Below are 2,875 nucleotides of genomic sequence, written 5' to 3'. Positions count from 1 at the left end.
CGCTGCCCAGGCCTGGCCCAGTGGTACCTGTTCTTTGAGCTCAGTCACCTCTGCTTCTAGCCTTCCCAGCCGCTCCTCCAGGGGGCGCCACTGCTCCTGGGGGGCCCCAGCAGGGGCTGAGGAGTGGGCTGGGGCTTGCTGCTGGTAGTCATAGGTGTCAAGCCCCAGGGGCTCCCTGGGGGCGAGCCCGCCTGAAAGCACAAGAATCCCCGGTGGGCTTATGGGAGAGGGGTTAGCAAGGTTTCCTGGGTTCTGTCTTCCCAGTGATGCCACCCTGTGCCCCACCCCCATTCACCTATCCACCCACCATGCAGGGAAGGAGGTAGGAGCTGTGAGGGTGCTGGAGTGAACAAGTGGAAGGAGAAGGGAGCCTTAAGTGGACAAAAGTGACCCAACCGGCTTTCCCACATAGCAAAAGCCTCTCCTTTGGAAAGAAGGGGACCCACTTCCCCTGGTACCGGCCCCAGGAACCCTGACCCGCTGGGGATGCAGGGAATATATAGTCCAGGGCCTCCCTGTAGCTTGCCTGACTCTGCAGGGGTTCCCAGCCATGGGGGGCATGTCAGGGTCTTTTATCCTCACTTGGGCCAGGGCCTTGTCTAGGGGCAGCTTGGGGGACTGACATGTCACGCTGGGAGGGCCCAGAAGCCAGCACAGGCTGAAGTGCAGGAAGAGACAGATACGTGAAGTGTGGGTGGGGTTGCTTTAAAGTGCCTGGAGTCAGGTGCGAGTAAACCTTGCCGCCAACTGCCTGTCTCCACCTATCAGAAAGGGCACCACTTTGGGAGGATGCCTGGTGGGGTAGGGGGAGGTGGGAGGGGGGAGATGCAATAGCTCGCTCTGTCCCCACCCTCAAGCCTGGCCACTGTTTCCAGGCCTGTGGCTGAGGGGCCTAGGGGGTCCCACACTGGGCAAGATGGGCTTCAGAAAGTGAGACTTGGCTGCATTTTCTGAAAGGTTTGGGGAAGGTGCTGGAAGGGCTCCCACTGGCTTTCAAGGTGCTGGGCTGAATGAAGACAGCCTCTCCCTGGTTCCAGGTGGCCCTGTGTTGAGGGAAGTTCAGCTCTAAGGTTGCAGACAGCTACTTTCACCTTGCTTTGACCCCTCTCCTGCAGTCTGGAGAGAAAAGGTGGGAGGATGGGGGCGTGGGGGGCAGGACAAGTTAACTCCACAGACATCCATCCCACAGACCTCCACATGGGGGGGGCGGGGCGCTGGAGTCTGGAGGGGAGGGTCTTTCCCACACGGGTGGCTCACTGGCTCACGGGTGAGGCCGGCTTGGGGTGGCTAAAGGTTTTCTTGAAGACATTAGTTTTATGAGGCACTCCCCCCACCACCCCACTGCCTCCACCAAGAGGAGGGGCGTTGGAGATTCTCGTCCAAAACCTAAGTTGTCCTCTTTCTTCCAAACCTGCTTTGGCCTAAGTTCCTTGGCTTGGTTAATGCTATCTCCACCTACTCAGAAATCTGCTTCCCACTTCTGCACCCTTCCCAGTCCCATCGGTCTCGTCGCACGCAGCCATCCCCCAGCCCAGCCCCCTGTCCTCTCCTCTGCTTCTGTCTCCACTCAGGAGGCCGAAGCCAAGAGCCGCCCTCCCTGCCTCCACCTGCTCTGCTCCCCTCCACGCGGCCTGTCTAAATCACACGCCGGCAGGTTCCCACCAGCAGGTCCAAATGTGACGTTTCGCAAGCGCCACCCACCTTTTCAGCCTGCCCTGCTATCCCCCACATTCGGGGTTCTAACAGACGCAGGCACTCAGACCTCTTGTGCACGTTGCCATGCCCCTCCCCTGCACAGGGTTACCTGGAATGCCACGCTGTCTTGGTGTGGCTCCCATACCCAGCTTACTTCCTAGCCCCGTGAAGGGCAGCCAATGATAGGGTCCCAGCATCTTAAACCCTCCACCCCATCTTGACTCTCATCCTCCTGATTCTGCTCTAGACCTGCTTAAACAGGAACAATTAGGGGGTCAGGGAGAAGATGGCAGTCCTTTGAGACCCTCGGGCAGGATAAGGCTGGTCCCTTGCCTGGAGAGATCTGAAGAAAGAGCTCCTGAGTGTTGCACAAAGCCCAGTTGCTCCCCGTGGAACTGTCCTCAGTTCCCCTCCCTGACCCGTCTATTCCTGCCTGTCCCGCTGGGTGAGAGCCAGAGTGAGACTCTAAGTCAGCTCCCAGAGCAGGCCCCCTTTCTCAAGACAAATAATTAACTTCAGACTCCGGGATTCCAGGACAGCCTCTGCCCCACTGCTGCCTGCAGGAATTCCTCCCAAGGCCATAACAGGAAGCCCCTCCCTCTCCTGGACCCCTCGACTCCCTCTGTGCTCCCCCCTCATGCTGGCTCCTCCAGGGACTGGAGGCAACGCGCCCCCTCAGCGGGGCCTGGAGAGACAGCTTGTCCCCTCAGACTGATCTGAGCAAGGGCTGGGTCCAGCCCAGCCGCCCCTAAGCCCTCTGCGCCCCGACTTACCTCTGCTCACAGCCCGGGCTGGAGCCAGGCTCATGAGCTGTAGGACAAGGGGCAGCAGAGCGGTCCTGGACCCCGCCATGCTCTCAGGCCTGGCTGCTGTCTGTGGTCTCGGCTCAGCAGGCTCTGGGGGAGGCGGGGTGGGGACACACCAGGCCGCCTCCCATCCAGCCTTTGTTCAGGGAGGGCTTCTGGAATCTGTCATCGCTCAGGCTGTGCCTGCCTCCCTGCTGGGCACCTCGACCCCAGGGTCCCAGCCCCCTCCAGGCCCAGCCCTGGCTCAGAGGTGCAGTGGCGAGAGCAGCCCCAGCCCCACAGGAAGCTGGGAGGGGTGGGGGGTGAAATCAGCATAGGCTGCCAGAGGAGCCCCTGCAAATAAATACAAATTTGTCTCTCTGGAGCTCTGGGAC

At 60.5% G+C, this 2,875-nt stretch overlaps 1 protein-coding gene across 1 annotated transcript in view; it reads right to left on the bottom strand.

Annotated features, from left to right (window-relative positions):
• Positions 1-1,166, bottom strand: part of KCP (kielin/chordin-like protein) — a 22,979-nt gene extending 21,813 nt beyond the window's left edge. Inside the window, exon 1 of the mRNA XM_025045856.1 lies at positions 28-1,166. Within this exon, the coding sequence (XP_024901624.1) occupies positions 28-291 (264 nt within the window). The 5' untranslated portion in view covers positions 292-1,166. The remainder of the gene's footprint in view (positions 1-27) is intronic.
• Positions 1,167-2,875: the final 1,709 nt, after the last annotated feature.

The sequence above is a fragment of the Pteropus alecto genome, unplaced genomic scaffold (genome assembly GCF_000325575.1).
Source record: "Pteropus alecto unplaced genomic scaffold, ASM32557v1 scaffold22, whole genome shotgun sequence".
NCBI lineage: Eukaryota > Metazoa > Chordata > Mammalia > Chiroptera > Pteropodidae > Pteropus > Pteropus alecto.
The sequence above is the reverse complement of the archived record's forward strand: the minus strand, read 5'-3'. Positions and strand labels throughout refer to the sequence as shown.